This window comes from Poecilia latipinna, unplaced genomic scaffold (assembly GCF_001443285.1).
Source record: "Poecilia latipinna isolate Pla-1442-1.1 unplaced genomic scaffold, P_latipinna-1.0 Scaffold1131, whole genome shotgun sequence".
Lineage (NCBI taxonomy): Eukaryota > Metazoa > Chordata > Actinopteri > Cyprinodontiformes > Poeciliidae > Poecilia > Poecilia latipinna.
Window position 1 is genome coordinate 151,980 of NW_015113747.1, and position 16,855 is coordinate 168,834.

The following is a 16,855-nucleotide window of genomic DNA, read 5'->3' on the forward strand; positions in this document are numbered from 1 at the left end:
ATCCCTGTCTAATGTTTAGATTGATGTTTGACAGTCTGGTTGTGTGACTGTGATTCAGTAATGCAGCAGAAAATAACCTTAACTACAGTAGCACAATGAAGTGCCTTGCAGGCAGACATACCCTTGTTTTTACATTAGTCTGGAAAATGAGGACATTTTGAAACCTTTTGCAATCTTTCTTGCAAAAATAAAAAATAAAAAATACATACTTATATGTGTGTGTGTGTGTGTGTGTGTGTGTGTGTGTGTGTGTGTGTGTGTGTGTGTGTGTGATGAAAAGATAACTTCTTACAGTGATAATAAATGGTCTGGAAAGCAAACCTGTTGTCTTCACAAGCTGTCTGACTTCCTTGCACTCCCTTGCAACGTTTACTGTCCCTTTCTCTCTCGCTCTTTAATTATTTAAGTCAACATAAGTGAACTGCCGCCCACTAGCTTGAAGGAGGTCACAGGGGTTTATGGTAGGTGTTTGTCTCAGATGAGTTCACACGACTGAATAACGTTCACATTCCTAAAAGTTATTAACAGGATGTGTTTTGTGTGAGCATGTTTTGTTCATTAAATTAGACCAGTTCTGTCATTACCAAACTATAGGTATGGTTAGTAATTCTCCTTACCCAAAAGTGAAGAACCCTTAACAAAAGAAAGCATATATATCCCAAAAATGTTAAAATGTGTTAAATATTATATAGGAAATTGAAGGATATATTATATAAAAATGCACTGCATAAACATGTAAAGCAATTTGTTTAACCCTGAGTTAGGGGAAGGATCACCTGTCAGATTAACTTCAACTGGAGAACTTAAATAGCATAGTTCATATGTAATTTTCCTGTCCCTCCCCTTGTGTCATGTATGATTATTTTACAAAGTATTTGTTGATTTGCTGCACCACAAAAGAAAAATGGCCTTCAGGATATCATTTTTATAGTGCCACCCCAGCTGTGATTGTTGTGTTCAGTAATTAATCAAAGTTAAGTCAATATTTAGGTGATGCTGTGTATGTAGAGTAGTTGTTCTAATGTATGAAATCAATACTCCCTATTTGCATGCATTTTCTCTCTGTTTATGAAGCACTGCTGCAGGTAACCACATTTTCCTTCACCTACTTCACCACAATGCTCTTAGTTGGGATAACTGCTCAGGATTTTGCTCATGTTGATGTTGATGGTGATATAGATTTATTTTTGATAAGAAAAACTGGATCAGTCTAGCTGTCAAGCCAAAACATATTTTGCGTTATAACAGATTTAGGATCAGCAGGATATAAAAGGAATAATTATAGTAAAATAATAAACATATGACATTATATAAATGTGTTAAAGCCACATGAAAATCATTTTATCTTACCGATTCCAAAAAGGGGACGATGAGTCTTTTAAATCAGAACTAGATTTGCCAAAATTGGAACAAAATTTGGTATATAATTCTACGTTGTTTCTGCATCAGGGAGAGCATAGCATGAAGAATACTGTTTTTGAGAGAAAAGGGCTGAAAAGGGAGCTAAATGAGATTCAAACTAAAAATGTTTTTGCTTTCAGTTATGCTGTCAACTACTATTCCTGTCTGTAGCCTTTCTTATTGTATGGTTACCTGGAGACCATTTTATATGCACCAGTAATGGATTAATGTTATAGTTACTAAAAGTCTAGCAGCTGAACTTTAAACAGGTTGAACATGTGAAATTGTAACAAAAAAAAAAGAACGAAAGCAAGACTACATTTGCTCTTGTTCATTAAAATTCAAAGCGGACTCTTTAAAAAAAGGAATTTTTAACTAAGTGATGCACCCTTCCAGATAAGTATTTATACAAGACTGTTTTAGACTGATGGTAAAGTGAAATGAAAGACTTATGGTTATTTTAGACTTATGTCAATTTAATTACAAATTGTAGCCAGTAAAACATTCAAAACATTTGGGAGTATTGAGATAAGGACCTCAAGCACACATATGTCTCAGATAAAATGATAACACTTTGTAAATAAGACCAAGAATAGCTGCCCATATGTACACATAACAAATACTGAAGCAGCATGATGGTGATGAAAGTGACCAAAGTGAGCTGAGGTACCATGAGCAGTCTATGAAAACAAGTACTGCAAACACTGAAAGTTGGACAGTCTAATATAATAAAAGTTCCTTGCTATACTACAATATGAAAATAATAACATGAAAACATAACAGGCATGTAAACATACTGAGTTATAATGTGCAGTCCCAATGCAATGGAAAAAAAAAGGAAGAGTAGTCTTGGGAGTCTTGTTTGCCAGAGTTACATAGTCTGATGCAAGTTTTAACTTAGAAGTGACTTTAACGCACATTTCTATATTATTCTTGTCTATAGGATCTCCTTTCTTTATTATGAAAAATGGGAAAAAATAATCAAAGGGTCAACAATTCATATATTGCTTTTAATTTAACTGATCTGAAGCTTTTATAACAGTGAAGTCTCTGTTAATATTTACCGTGACCTTATTGCTCATCATGAGTGTGCTTTATCAAGAAAGTCAGATTTTATTTATTTCAACCTTAATTTATAGTATTATTAAAATGAAAGATGTCCCTGTAAGTGTAATTGCAATATTTTTTCATGTCAAAATTGTGAGTCATGCCACAGAAATAACCACACATAAAACTCACAATATATTTTTTAGGCCATTTCATTTAAATTTAGTAAACAAAAGTGTTCCTTATATTTCATATTATGAAATTTAAGTACACGTTTTTACTAATTTCTGTTTTGCAAAACCTGTTTTTTTTTTTTTTTAATTCAGCAGCAATAAATGGAAGGCATGAAAGCATTCTTCACAGCTAATAGCAGTGCTCTTCTCTTTCTTTTCAAAGCTGTAAAGAGTAATATGATCCCTTTTGATATCCTGCAGCAAAATGTTGAAGACGTGTGTACACACACATACACACACGCATACTGCAGCAGACTTAAAGCTGTGAAATCACCCAATCAGAAGGCCTTGTCAGCCCTCGGACATTAGTCATCACGTATGAGCCAAGTGAGGCAACACACAAACACACACGCTAAAACACAGATGGGTTTGAAAATTTTATAAAGCACCATTAAAGTTAATGACACACCAAGTCCAAAATAATGTATTATGAAAAAATTGTGTGTACGTGTGAGTCTGTGTGTATCTTTCTGTGTCTGGCTGCTGTATTTATCACTGTTTGAAGTATCAAAGGTGTTTTCATGAGAATATCACAGCCTCTCCTGTTTCCATATTTTTGTTCTTGTAGAAAAAAATATTACTCTGTTGAATGTTAACTACAGGATGTGTTAACGGCAAGCACCTCAACTGAACTAAGACGTGATTCCCATTTTAAGTCCTTTATGGCTTTCTCAACAACAATCGCACACTAGGACTAAACACACTGACAGCATGGAAATGTTCCCTGCATAAAATGCGAAAAGGATCCCAAACTTGGCTTCATAGTGAGTGATAAACAAGGCTGTTTATATCACATACATCTAAAGTTACAAGAATGTGGAACAATAAAGTTGGATCTCTGTTAAACGCACTGGTCCACACCACATAAAGAGGGGAGTCAGGGTGTAATATTACTCAGACAACAAAATCACTGATCGAAAGCGATTAGGAAGTCTCTCGGTATTGGAGGAAATTAGTACTAGCAGACTTCTCGCTGCTTAATGTATGTAACCATGACTTTGCAAACAAAAATGTTTTAAATTAACTACCAGAATAACTCAGATACTCTATAGGATTCCTGCTAAAGAAGAATGTCTTCTTTCTTCTGTTTCCCTTTCATTAAGGTGAAATATGGCCGCTTTGGCTTTGTGTGGGATGCAGCAGTGCTGGAGTACGTGGCCAATAATGATGAGGATTGTTCATTCTACACTGTAAGCAGCAACGCGCCAGACCGTGGATATGGTATCGCCATGCAGCACGGCAGCCCCTACAGGGACATTTTCTCCCAGAGGTAAGAGACATAGCAGTAAACAACATCCTAGCAACATCTATGCCCCTGTTCCATTTGTTATTAAAGTGAATTGATTAAATGTGCATTGATTGAGGTGTTTTGTTTCATGCTCTTTATCCCAGTCCTTTTACTTTAAGGTTCAGAAGTACACTAATAAGTTATGAATAATGCATTTTCATTTTCCTGCTTCGCTTGATCTATTTTAGTGAAGAAATTGGCCACTCCTGCAAACAGGGATTCAATGCACTCTGAATGTGTAGATTCAATTTAACATGTTTTATATTAATGTTCAGAAGAGAATATGCAAAATATTAATATCTTCAGACTTCTTTTCAGTTGTCTGTTTTCCATCCATCCATCCATCCATCCATCCATCCATCCATCCATCCATCCATGGAGTCAGTCAATCAGTCTCCGGTTGAAATTTGGACCTCTTTAGACAGGTTAAGGGTAAAGATAAAGAGAAATCATACGCTTGTAAAATGGCTTTTTAAACAAAACAGAACTCTAGTTTTTGTCATCTGAAAAAGCTTGGAATAGAAAAACAGAAGCCCAATATAAATGTGGCCCTTAGCGCTGCCAGACGTTTTTGTCCGATTGGTCAGTTGCTCAGTGAAAAATCAGAATTGGTCATAAATCTGTCTTCCAAGAAACAGTAAAACTGCTGTTAAGCACCAATACTTGACACTGAGCTTAAGCTAATGTGACAAGTTAGCCTCAGAAGAAAATCAACAATAGATTGTCACAACTGTTTGCTTTAAGGAAATTGTTGGCTTTTTTCTTCTGAGGGAAATAAGATCTTGACCTCACGATGATGAATGCCCTTACGACTTATGTAGTGATTTGGGACAATTGATTCAAATGTTTCAAATATTCAAGCTGCTCCCAGTTGTTTACTTTGTTTGGGCCAACACAAAGTCTGGTCTGTCTCTTCGATCAACACAGCAACTGAATTTATTCATTTATTCATTATCTTCCTATTCCCTCATGAAAACAAGGAAGTATGGTAATTTTTGCAGCCGGTACACAAAGGTCATTCACTCATTTCCTCTCAGCAATTGTGTTTTGCTCCTCAAAATCTGGAGGAATTCCTTGTTTGTCAGTTTGCATTAATCTTTAATGTCACACTGCAACATGAAACCATGCCGCCAGACTGCATCCTCAGCAGGTGCAGTTATTACTGTAAGGGGCCCCACAAGGATCGCCTACTTCTCAACCGAGAGTCGTGCTGGCTTTGTACGCAATCACGTTTAAGATCACTTCAACATGAATGGGGAAATATGGCTGATATCCTCATTACACTTGTGAAAGTTACATTACGTAAAACAGACAGCAATGTTTTTATGAGTGCTTGTGAATATCTGTATGTAAGACTTGAGTATATCTGATTGCATGGGCCAAAATATGGGAATGCATGAATGTCCAGGTCTCTTAATAGCTCCATATCTAATGAAGCATTGCACTTCAGAATATTGCCTATCATGACTTTTATTAAAATAAACAAGCAATTAATTAGCAAGCCATGTTTGCAATTTACTTTTATTACTGTTGTAATGTCTTTCTCTTGGGAAGGCAGGTTCAAACTGTGTCCTTACTTAGACCTAATGCTTCAGAGTAAAACAGGGTAGAATTATCGGGGGAGAATATTGTTGTGGATGTATAATTGCTTTGTTTCTCTTTCAGATCTGTCATCCTGACATTCTCTATTACACCGATTACTGAAGCACAGCATTGAGGTTTAGAAGGAATTATATTTGCAGTCTGTGCCTTTGCTCCATGGAGAGAAACATTTCATATTTGGTTGTCTTCTGTGGTCCAATCATAGCAAATCTTGAGACTTCTTGATGTCTCATTCATTTGGTTTTGTGTTAATCAAACAATTAAGGAACGGTTAATTATACTGTGAGGTATTTTCCTAACCAATTGTGATTTTATATATAAGCAGAACATATGATTTCATAATGAATAAATAATTATTTTTAAAAGACCTCCGAATTCAGTTAAGTGTTTGCTTAAAGAGGAATATTATATATTCTTTTCATGCTGTAGCACAATTTTCTAAAATTGTAATACAATGCCTACACCCAGGATATTCAAAACTTCGTAATGGTATTCATATAGTTTTGAGTTTACCTCAAATGTGGTTGATAATATACTCGGTATCAACCACGTTCCACTAACTTGGTACCAGCCTTAAAAATTGTAAAAACAAAGCTAATCGACACTGATAAAGACATTGTAAACAGCAACCAGAAGGATGAGTTGCTTAAGCAAAACATTATCTTTACCTGTGAACAGAAACGGCTCAAAAATAAGCACAGTGGAAATTATTTTAAAGAGCCCAAAGATGGACCGACAGCAAGTCCTGCTGGACCTGAGTTCCCAAAAGTGATTGATTGATAACATGATAATATCAGGCTGACAATTCAATAATTCTTGTGCTAACTGTGTTCAGAGCAATTCCCTTTCAAGTAATGTCCAGAAGGATCCTATAAGGTACTTTCAGATCATATTTTCACAACCACAGACCCTGGATCATTTTATTCACTTTATTCAACACTCTGTAACCGAACTGTGTGCTGCCGTCGTCTTGCTCTGTCCAAATGCTTGTAGGGCTTCAAATACAAGCAAAGTTTTAGTTCATCATTATCAGCATATCTGCAGCTGATTCTACTGAATAACGTATTTCTCCTCGGATTAGATTTAAGCTGGAGAACAATCAGAGTTTATGAACCAGACTGTTGAGCTTTTTTAAGCAGCTGTTCAGCTGCTGCTTTCTTTGCTTTGGTTTATTGTTTTAATAAATTCCAGTTGTTCCACAGTTCTGTCTTACCCTTTTATTTCTCTGTGATGTTGGTGGACTACATTCAGCCCTCCATCCACATCAACACCTTTCAGATGGTGGCAATGCATAAATAACACATCTAGATCAGGTTGAAAGTATTATCTGGAAGCACTTATTGGCAGCTCAAATAAAACTCAAATGTTTATATTTAATCATTTGTATTTTGTGTTTAATCATACAAAAATAAAAGATTTCTTTCATCTTTTTGGTTTTTAATACAACACTTTGTGGTTTTGTTTTGGCAGAACGTGTCATGATTCAATACGTCATATTTTCTTCTTTTATTTTTATTCGTTTTTTTGCTTCACTTTGGAAAGAGGGAAACCATTAAATTGCGGATTATCATGCAGTCAATAATGGCCTCCGTAGGAAACAGAAAGTGCAGACTGCTGTGATGGAGCCATAACACCGAAGGGAAATGTTGTGGAACTGCAACACAGGCCTCTGTATATCACATCAGACAGGCTGCGTTATCTACAGATTTGAGATGCGCATGATTTTGATCTGTTGAACATTCTCTGTGGTATCACTTTTATCTGCTAAAAGCGGAATTTAAAAACAGGGATGTGCGGTGCAGGATGTACGAGGCTTACAAAACAGGACAGAATTGACTCGAGTCAGGAGCAAGAATTGCTTAAATAAGCAGGCCACATCTCTCAGGCCGCCATATTGGTTCCTAGATGAAAGCAAATATATTATTTATGTTTTGGACAGTATTCTCCCCCATAAAAACTACACATTCTTTTGTAGTTTTAAAGTCACTTATTGCTTCCTGTTCCTGATATTAAACTTGTGTTTAGCTGCTTGCTATTTGTCTATTATCTTATACAATTTAATAATGGTTGTTTTATTATCTATTTTGTAATATTTTAATGATTCTAATGCACAGTTTGAATTATATTTTGTTGTATCTCCTTGACTTATTGCATTGCAGAAAGATTTTACTTGGTGTCATTTTTAAATCAACTCCCATCTCCATTTTTGCATTTAAACTTTTCCTTACATTCATGTATTTTCCACGCCATGTATTTGTAGCAGCACTGGTCCTTGTCGATGTCATACTCATATTTCAGTCCAAGGATGGCATGTTTCCTACTTTACACTGATGATGACGTTGTGGCATTGAGAATCCTCGGCACATCCCAAATATTTTTTAATAACATCAGAGATGTGATGACAAATGCATTTCTAAAAGTGTTGTCTAAATCTCCCTGAACCAATTTTCAAAAGTTGAGTCAGAAAAATCCTTAAATAGTTATCTTGCCTGTCAGTTTGAAAACAACTTAATGAAAAAAAAAAAAAAAAAAAACCCCACATAATTTCATTTCATTTCGATAGTTAATCAAAAAATCTTTTTATGGACAGCGGGTACAGAAAGTATTCAGACCCGTTTAAATTTTTCACTCTTTGTTTCTTTGCAGCCATTTGCTAAACTCAAAAAAGTATGTACATGACTCTAAACCTGACCAAGTGAAGTAACCTAAGATTACAGCTTCACTCACTCTTTGGTTATCTAGCAACAACTTGTTGAGTAACTTGTGCTTAAAAATAAGAAGCATCAGTGAGAAGTGAAAGGAGAAAATTAATACAACCGCTCAAGAGAAAACTGGATAAAACGGGAAAGATCACGTCACTGGTTTGGCAGCATTTCAGATTTTTAACACAAAAAACTAATAATTATCGATATCCACTTGTATGTAACTCTTAAAAACATTTTTCAACCATATCGTCCAGCCTTGCTCTGTGTAACTTTGCCTGAACTTGGATGCCACCCGACAATTTATGAGGTCCAGTGCATCTATTCTTACCTGACCTTACCTAACACTCAGCTGTCCTTTCAATGCCTGCTGTATCTGATCAGGTCTGTCTGATTGGGAAAGTGAGGCCTACTTCATATTTTGCAGGTAGTAGATTTCTTGAGGCTGCAATGGTGTAAATACAGAGTGATTGGCTGGTATACCTGGGGAGAATCTCTGCAACTTCTGAGGAATATTTACTCTACATGTTTACGTCGGTGTGTGTGCTATGCATACTTGAAGTGTGCATCACTGTGTGTGTGTGTGCGTGCGTGCGTGCGTGCGTGCGTGTGTGTGTGTGCTCTGCATACTTGAAGAGTGTTTGGTGCACATCCCCAGGGATAATATCAAAGATGAAAAATAACTTATTTGCTTTGACACTTTAAAGAGAACATGAGTAGGGCAGCATCTGTAGAAACAGACAGACTGCTTCAACTTTATCGTTTTCAAACGCTTTGTTTGCTGTGAAGTTCCATTGCTGTAGCTGAAGTGCAGCAGCACTTCACATTTGTGTTTTTGTATGTGCGTGTGTGCAAATCTGCCAGCATTTGTCAGCAGTGGGCCAGTGTGTTCATGATTCTGTGTGTGAGAGGTTTTTTTTTGTGTGTGTGTGTTGGTGTGTGTGTGTGTGTGTGTGTGTGTGTCCTGCTCCATGATTGATGGAGACAGCCTGCAGATTTACCAGAGTCAGAAAACAGTGCCATAGAGGGCCGCTCCGCTAATTTAAACTGACAGCTACTGACAAGTTGTTTTGAAGTGCTGAAGGGGCAAGATTAAAAAAAAAAAAATCCTTTCAGGGGAATGCATTATTTTTGTGTCTGCTTGTTGGCAGGCATTGATATGAAAATTTGAAACGTAAGATCAAATCCCCAGCAGATGGACATCTTGAGGTGTTGTTGGCCATGTATTTTATTGCACTTTTGGAGCATGTTTTAATCTTCAGTTACAAGATGGCAATGCCTTTTATGTGTGATCATGGAAGAGAAACCAGTGTGTAAATGCTTAGGAGTCTAGAGAGTGCACGGAATTCAGTTTGCGAACAAATACCAATAAAAAGCTCAGATAAAATTAATAGCAAGCTCATTGTTATATTAATATTATTTTGTTTTCATTTCCTATTGCACAGTTGAGTGCTAAGCAGAGGGCGTCATGTCCATTGTTTGATTTTGGTCCCGCTCTCCAAGAGATATATTGTTGTTTCATTACCTGGCTGAAAGCGAGCGTTCCGCTATCAGCTTGAGGGCTGATGGCTGAATGGTTCTAAAATAGAGCCACAATATGCTGTATTTCTGTGGGGACCATGGCAGAGCATGTTCTGTGGCATGCTTGAGGGGCCAAATGACGATTACTACAGTGACAAATCTCTGTCACAAACACAGATAAATCACACCTTGGGGGCCACAGGGTAGATTGCGGTGGTGAGCACACACCAGAGGCGATTTTCACTCCCAAGAAATTATGTTAGATTGTTTAGCCCTTTTCACACATTGGGTACAAAGCATTAATGGCTTTATCAATCTTTTAAACCGGTAGCATTTTTAGTTGATTCCTCTCGCACTTCCATCTTATATGTTGATGTCGACATTATTTGGCGGTAACAAATATAAGAAGAAGAATGTTTCCTTACAGTCTTCATATTTACCGTTTTATGCAGGAGGTTTCTGTACCTCCACTATAAATTTAAGTCTTGTCGTGGAGGAGCAAACGCCATTATGGGAGTGCACTGCCTTTTTTTTTTAATGCATCCCAGGGTATTTTTTTCAAACACCCTACAGAGACTATCTATGTTCAAGCAAATTTTAATGCCTCATCTTTTGGTATTGTTGTTTACTAGCAAATTAGTGATTGTAGAAGGATCTTTGCAAAAGTCAGAATTCAGTTATTTACCTTTAGAGTTATTCAGGTCAAAGGAATTGCCAATGCAAATCTTTATTACCTAAATCTTTTACTATTACTGTGAGATTATAATGTCCATGCTTACTGTTATCTGAGAAATTAACCTCTTAGAAGTCAGTACCCCTGCAGCAACTTGGTTATGTCAGATGTTCAAAACTGGTATCCCTGGTGTTACCCAACTGGACAGTTCACTCAGACCCACTGGTGGATCTGAGAGTATTGCACGTGTTTCAGCATGGACTTAAAGCACTTTTGGTAATAAAATGTACCTTGTTTGAATGTTAATGATGCTTAATAATCCCCAAAGACAAGGGCAATAAATGAAGGTTTCTCAGGAGAGGTCGCTGGTATTTTTGACCTCTTGGACTGCTTCCATGCTTTGTTCTACCATAAATTGGATTAAAAGGGAACAGAGAACAAGAATAGGATGAGATACAGTGCTTTGAGTAAATACAAAATGTCATTTTTAAATGATGGTATTAACGGCAAAAGCTATCCAAACACGATAAAGTAATTGTCCCTTAAATCTAATTCTGCACCAGTGTGAAGGACAATATTCCTGACGACACAAGCATTTTCACCTCTGACCGGCTCAAACCAAAAACATAACAAATGCTTCTCGGAGCAGTTTAGGTAAAATCCATGAGTTAAGTCAGATAAAGACATAAAGATACTGAGGTATAATCTACAATGTGATTGACTTATAACAAAAAAGTAGGATAAATATTTTCTGCAGTGATGGAAAGTGCTCACTGTGACTTATCTCAAAGTTTCTATGGCAGTTGTTGCAAAGTATACAACCAAGTGTTGGGTTTAGGGGACAATTCTTGTTTCAAACCAGGGCCATTTTGGTTTGAACATCTTTTTTTTCAAATTATTGTTAAATTCTTAGATTTTGTTTAATGACTTTATATTTTTTTTTTCGTAAAGTTTTTATTATAATATAGAATATGGGTTTGATGACCAAAAACATTTAAGTTTGAGAAAAGAATGAAAGAAAAAAAAACTAAAGAAATCTGATAAATACCGTTTCACAGTGTTTTATATGCATGTTTGTATATTTCAGTAGTAAAAAAAAAAAACTCCAAAAGTTATGGTTTCAGTAGATGGTTCTCCTCAACAGACGTCTCTCATTATCCTAAATGGTTCATTTGAGCAAATTCTAAGGAATCTATGCCCAAATTATTTAGGTAATTTGCACAAGGTGTCACTTTGAAAGAAAAAGCTCAAAGGATTCTGGGACAGAATGATCTTGTTTTCTTTCTTTAAGCTTGATCTAGTCTTCTATTGTAAGTTTGATCATTGATAAAGTATTAAAATAGCTTCTCTCACTCTGCCTTTTAGACATTTCCATCTCTTTTCATTCAGTTAAGAATCTTTCAGAATTATTATTTTTTCCATCACTAGGATAATTAAAAATGTTTCAAATCAAAAACAAGTTAGAAAATACATCTTACAAATACCCTTATAATGTTACTGTTTTCTTTTCACAGCATGACACTATTTGTGATGAGAAATGTTCACACTAGACTTCAAAATGCTTTTATGACAAAAGCATCTTTGAAGTCATTCACATATGACACTGACATGTTCAGTTCCCATCAGAACAATGTAAAACCCAGTGATTGTGTAAAAAAGGGGCTTTGGACTGTGGGATTTAATTTCCTGACATAGTGAAGGGATTTGAACCTTCAGGAAGCCAGAGTGGATTTACTCTTTATTATCTGAGAATAAGCCGAGGGTAATATTTAATCAAAAACACATTCAAAACATTTATCTGAAAAGATTGTTTTGGTTTTATTTTTACATTTTTGATTTTGGATTTCATGTCGGTATCTTCCCACGATTTTGCCTGGATTTGATGCACTTACAGGTTTTACGGAATTCCTCGACTTTATCAGTCTCTTTACTTTATGGACGTGAAATCGAGAGACCGGGTGCAAATGTGTGTACAATAACAACAAACATTCATTTCCATCGCCTTCACTTTTAATATGTCTTGACTAGCCTTCATTTCAGCCTCAGATCAAGGCATGCATTCATACCGTCTTCATTGTTCCTTCTGCAGCCCCAGCTCACTCATGTGTTGATTTCATTTCCTCTTCACACCATGAATTCAGTAAGCGATCTGTCACTAATATGAAAGCACTTCTCTACTAAAGCCTGCTTTGAAGGGAAATTTAGGTGTTGTGAGTCTCAATGAAGACACAGTATATAGATCATAAGCTATTTGTTTGTGATGCTTTCAGTTGCTTGGCAAGCTGTTGTATTAGAAAGTCTCGTAAAGATGAAATTGTCAGTAACGGTTAAAATAACCCCTGATAGACTTCCTTCTGAAAGTTTGGTTATTGCAAACCTTTAAATAAGATTTAATGAATTGAATAAGCTCTCTTTGCAAAATGTACAAGATTGAAGAAAACTGACTTGAATCTGCTGACCCGGAAATAAATAATTTTTTTTACGTTGCCTCTGCCCATGTGGAAATGGAATCTGTTGAACAGGGCTTTCCAGTTTCATAGCTTATCGTGTACTCTTAACTCAAGTAAGTGGTGACAAAATAGAGTGTTGGTAGTAGTGAAAGTCTAAAAACAGCTAAGGGCTTTTCAACACATAAATGCATTAATATGATGTATTTTGACATCATAGTTAAGAGTCTGAGATTTGAGCTAACAGTGTCTTTGCAGGTTTCAGTGAACGCAGGTATCTTTGAAAGATAACCTGAAGAAAAAAATGTTAAGGCTAAGATGAAATGGCTACAGTGAAAGGATTATGACAATTTTTGTTTATACATAAATCATTTGATTAAATCAAAGAACTCTGCTCGTTTCAGTCCGGAAAAAAAACATACTTGTACTTGGAAACTGTGTGGGAACTATGAATTTTTGAGCTTTGTTTGAAATTATTCTACTTGTTAATCCTATGTGTTTATGTGGCTTTCATTTAAAAACAGGTATAGATTATATAATTGTGCCACAAGTCATTATGTGAACACATATGGCCAGTGAAGAGAGCAGCAGTAGTCGTTCCTCTGGATTGTGAGAGCTGCTTACTGTGCTGCTCTTTCTTTGTGCAGCAGAGTTTAACTTAGTCGCCCACAGTTTGTGTCGCACTGTTGTGAATATTCCTGTAAAGTGCGTGGTGCCTTTCTATTATATTGTGTTAAGAGAATAATTGACATCCTGGAGCTGTATCAGAAAACAGAATCTTTCTTGAAGAAATGTTTCCCATAGATCCGTTGCAAGAAAAGCGACTTTTTGCTTTACTTGCTGAGCTGCTTTTTGTCACCCCATGATGCCAACGAAGTATTGACTTGAGTATTGATCTTTTTTTCAGGGTTTTATTTTCTTTTCCTTACTTATCTATGTCTCTTATTTTCTTTATTTAATTGCAGTGTAAGATGGCTATGTGCTGTTTGACTGTGGATTGAGGTTTTTTTTTTATGTTTTTATGTTTAGTGTATAAAAGTAAGTGTAGACCACTACACATATTAAACTTTAAATAATTAATGTTGTTCGAGAATTTCTAATACATAAATATTTTTTTATGGGCTCATTATTTTCACATTCATTTGTATAAAGTTCTATCATTCAACAATCCACAAAGACTAAGCATTCAATCAAAGCAAGCCCTGTTTAAGAAACTAAATTTAATCTATATAATTTAATTAAAAAAATGACCTCAAGGGTAGTGAAGGCATCCTTTTTAAGCTGCATTTACATTGTTTGCTTTCTTCCCATGTATGTTAGTATATTGATAAATGAATTAACTTGTTCCATAAAATATAATTTTACAGATCTTAATCTCTTCACTTCATTGATGTGTACCTGTTTTGTATTGTCCATATAAATTATTATAATCATTGTAAAATTCATAGTGTTCGTTTTTAGTTTTGCGTACTTGGTGTTAGCTGAGCATTTCCAATTAAAAGTTTAAGAGTCTACGACTGCCCCTGGGTGATCAAATACTTGAATTAATGAACAAGCAGGTCAAAATGTCATCAGTCGAACATTTCAGCATGTTGAGGTAAAAAAAAAGGTTCATTACTACAGACTGCTTTCTTTGCTGTGACATTTGCTTGGCACTCACATAAATCTTTAGTTGTGAAGCCTATGCTTTACAGTCACATTCGGCAAATTAGAATATGTTTTCCAATGAGGTGTCACTGTCAGATCAAAAGTGCCTTTTGCAAATATTAATCTTTAATCAGCTCATATACATGTCATTTTTAGCTGTAAGCAAAATATGATCAGAATTAAGAGAAATGCAGGTTTGAAAATGTTAATCTGTGTGAAATTAATTCACTTGGTGGGTTACTGGAATAAAGGAACATTTCCTCAGTGATATTTAAATTTACTGACTATGACTATAGATTGTGCCTCAGGGATGTGACACACCAGACATCCATGTTGTGGATTTTTTATTGTGTTTTTTGTGTGTGTGGCATTGTAGCTTAGCTGGAGATCCCATTGTGTACCTGCCAGTTAAATGTGGAAGAGAAGAAGAGAAGACCATGCTGTAGGGTCATTTACCTATGGCCGCACACCTTCCTGTGCCATTTAAATGAATGGCAATAACATGATAGCGTGATAGCAGCTCTTGTGTTTGTTGGTTTTGGAAGGCATAAACAGAGATGTTGTTATAGAAGACAAAATCATAAAAACATTTCCAGGTATTGGTGTTTTCTGTTCTCTATTTCACTGTCTGGCTCTCCCATTTCTCAGCAGATGGTCCTTCGCCAATTTTTCACAGTCAAAGTCAGCCCACACACTTTCATTCAATAAATCTTTATTAATCCCTGTTAACAACATCAATCTCTCTTTCTCTCTTTCTCTTCTTCTCTCTCTCTCTCTCGCTCTCTATATCTACTTCAGTCTCACTTCTGCTTTTGAAATGTTTAATGGTAGTTAATGGTAGTTGTACTTCTGTGCAATGTTTCTCATAGTTCAGCTTGATAATGGATTCCAGTTCACCCACACACTGTGGCTTAATGATGCTTAATTGAAAACTTTACTGACACAGTGTATGACATTGAACCCTGAAAGCGCTGATTGGAATAATTAAGCTTTGCGAACTTTACTCATGGGACCAAGGACCCCAGGGTAAATAACCTTTCTTCTTTCTTTTTGTCCCATTGTTAACTGAAAGGTCAGGAGCTTTGGAAAAGGACCTGACATTCAGGGTTTTAACACTTGTCCTCCTTTTTTTTCTTTTATTTTGTTTCATTTTTTACTGGAGCTCAAAATTAGTAGTTATTTCAGCATGCACAAACAATTTTGAACAATCATGGAAGTAACAAGAAGTGCAAATAAAATTAAGAGTCTGATGATCATCCTGAACTGGTCACCATAGTTGGCTGCACACCTCACAACATCCGGATAAAACAGTAGTGATTTGAAATCGGTTCTGTTTTGCTTCACTTGACCATCCTTCTTAGTTGAGAAATGGGCCTACATATGTAATCCATTGCATTGTGTGCCTACTTGGAAATATGTCTGGAGTGGATTGTGTTTGTAAATGTAAGAAAGGATTATGGCTTTACAAAGTGTTCGGTGGCATCTTTATTAGATACAGGGCTTTTTTTTTTTTTCTTTTCGTACAAAATATACTATTTATTTCAGGATGTTAATGGTGCCATTTCTGAGATTGCTAGTTCTGTCAGTATCTCCTAATGTAACAAAGCTCCAAAATGTATGCATATGTAAGGCTGGAGGTACTGTGATGTCTGATTTTAGGTTACATTATACATATGTTAAGATTAACATTATAATCAGGTAAGAGTTTCTCTAAAGTTTTGTCTGATTTTAGACAATATTTTATAGGCACAATTGACAACTGCTATATTCTCACAAGATTTGCTGTAAACAAAAAAAATACAAAAGAAGAAAACTAAAACTTGCTGGTCTTGCTGATTAAGGTGCAATAAGTAAAGTTATTTTTGAGAACGGAGGCTTCTGCAGCAGCAATACCAAAGAAAGACTGGTACTTCAGTCTTTCTTTGGCATTGAGACATTAGAGGGTTTTGGAAAGTCTTGGGAAGCGTAGATGCAATTAAAGTGCAATCTGGAGGCAAACACTATCTGTTTACAGAAAAAGATGAAAGGTACTGGTGGTGTCAACGAATAATGATTTCTAGCACACCTCGAAGTTCCCAGAGCTACCTTAAGAGGTGCATTCTGATGGGTTTGCCATAACCCCTGCAGTGCTCTGACCTCACCATTGTTAAAAATGTATGGGTAGGCCTCAAATGAGCAGTGCATGCAGAAAGAGCTTTCATGGTGAAATAACTCCCAACCTGTGATAACTGCTAAAATGGGTGTTTTGACAAAGTTTGTCAAAATGTCTGTTGATTTTGTTTCTTTTACAGTGA

At 36.0% G+C, this 16,855-nt stretch overlaps 1 protein-coding gene across 1 annotated transcript in view; it reads left to right on the plus strand.

The window, feature by feature from the left end:
* The window catches only part of grid2 (glutamate receptor, ionotropic, delta 2), a 179,552-nt gene that overhangs the window by 128,459 nt on the left and 34,238 nt on the right, over positions 1-16,855 (plus strand). Inside the window, exon 11 of the mRNA XM_015052766.1 lies at positions 3,785-3,951. Coding sequence (XP_014908252.1) covers positions 3,785-3,951 — 167 coding nt within the window. The remainder of the gene's footprint in view (positions 1-3,784; positions 3,952-16,855) is intronic.